The 1,397-nt window shown below is 43.3% G+C and overlaps 1 protein-coding gene across 1 annotated transcript; it reads right to left on the bottom strand.

Moving 5' to 3' along the window:
* Positions 1–140: 140 nt before the first annotated feature.
* Positions 141–1,323, bottom strand: LOC108521349 (testis-expressed sequence 13C protein-like). The gene is made up of 2 exons (XM_017861158.1): positions 797–1,323; positions 141–226 (listed from the first exon to the last, which is right to left on the bottom strand). The coding sequence occupies exon 1, from the start codon at positions 1,320–1,322 to the stop codon at positions 816–818; it is 507 nt and encodes a 168-aa protein (XP_017716647.1). The 5' UTR covers position 1,323; the 3' UTR covers positions 141–226; positions 797–815.
* Positions 1,324–1,397: the final 74 nt, after the last annotated feature.

Here is a 1,397-nt window from a genome sequence, read left to right as displayed (position 1 = left end):
TTCTTCCTTTTTCCCCTAACGAGTGTCAAATTATCTCTTCTTCCCTGACTTCCTTTCACCCTTCTTGGCTGCAGCCAGTTGGGGTCTCAGTGAGGTGTGGGTCCATCAGAATTGAGGTGTTACTTCTTTTGGCTTTGGCAGATCTTCTAATGTCACAGGTTCAGCTTCTTCAGAAACAAGCAACTTTGGTGGGGCTAAGACACAAAACAGGACTTCACCTGTAAAACTAATACAACAAAAGAAGCAAAATCAACACTGCAGGAGTTTCAAAAGGAATGACAGCACTTGCAAAGAAAAGCGGTGTTTCTAAAATACAACACAGCCTGTAACTCTAAAATCACATGGCTGCTCCCAGCCAAATACATAGCATTTTCAGGAAAAGGAGGTTAAGAAAAAAAACAGAAAATGGTTGATTTAAAACAGGCTTTATAACTTCAGCTTCTCCAGGGTGTCAACCAATTAGTATCAGCCAACCAGAATCTACCACCTGAAAAGTTGACTGCAATTAGGAGAAATCCCCTAATTAAAGACTGAATGTTATACTCAGAAGTAGTCTCTCTTTATTCAAATAAATGAATAAAATAAGAAAATAAATACATACATATTTATATGTGTGTATACTCACAATGATAAAACTACTTAATTTGGGTAATAGAATAATGGATTATTTAATTTTCTCTACAATTTTGGTTTCAAATTTTCTGTTAAGTAAATCAGTTACTTTTTTTTTTTTTTTTTTATCAGAATGGGGTCCTGGGAAATTGATTTCTCTTTGGAGTGCTTCTATCTTACTTACCTTCCTGAAATCAATGAGTTTACACTGGGTCAATGCTGCCATTCTCAACTGGCATACGGACTCTCTTGCATTTATAGCAGGCCTTGTGCTGTGGAAAATTCAAGGCATTACAGCATGGGCAGGTCCAATTCACTGGGCTGGAGCATGAGGCAGGCTTCTGTTGCTGGGATTCTGAGGCCTTTTTCCTTTTTCGTTGCTTGACCTTCTGCCCCTGAGGCTGGTGTTTCCATGGGCTACTTTTCACACCATGGCTCTTGCTATCCTCCAGAGGGGTTGCCTGGGGCCTCTCCTGATCTTCCATCTGGCTGTGGCTCTTGCTAAATCTCAGCAAGGCTGTGCCCTGGGGAATCACTGGATCTTTCTTCAGGCTGTAGCTGTTGCTGTCCCCCAGGGGGACCATCTCCTGGTGTACCACTGGATCTTTCTTCAGGCTGTGGCTGTTGCTGTCCCCCAAGGGGAACATCTCCTGGTGCACCACTAGATCTTTCTTCAGGCTGTGGCTGTCGCTGTGCCCTAGGGGGACCATCTCCTTGGGTGTCACTATATCATTCTTCAGGCTGTGGCTCTTGCTGTCCCCAAGGGGACCATCTCCTGGTGCACC

This window comes from Rhinopithecus bieti, unplaced genomic scaffold (genome assembly GCF_001698545.2).
Source record: "Rhinopithecus bieti isolate Rb0 unplaced genomic scaffold, ASM169854v2 scaffold_60822, whole genome shotgun sequence".
Classification (NCBI taxonomy): domain Eukaryota; kingdom Metazoa; phylum Chordata; class Mammalia; order Primates; family Cercopithecidae; genus Rhinopithecus; species Rhinopithecus bieti.
Note: the sequence above shows the minus strand (reverse complement) of the source record. Positions and strands in the feature narration are given on the sequence as shown.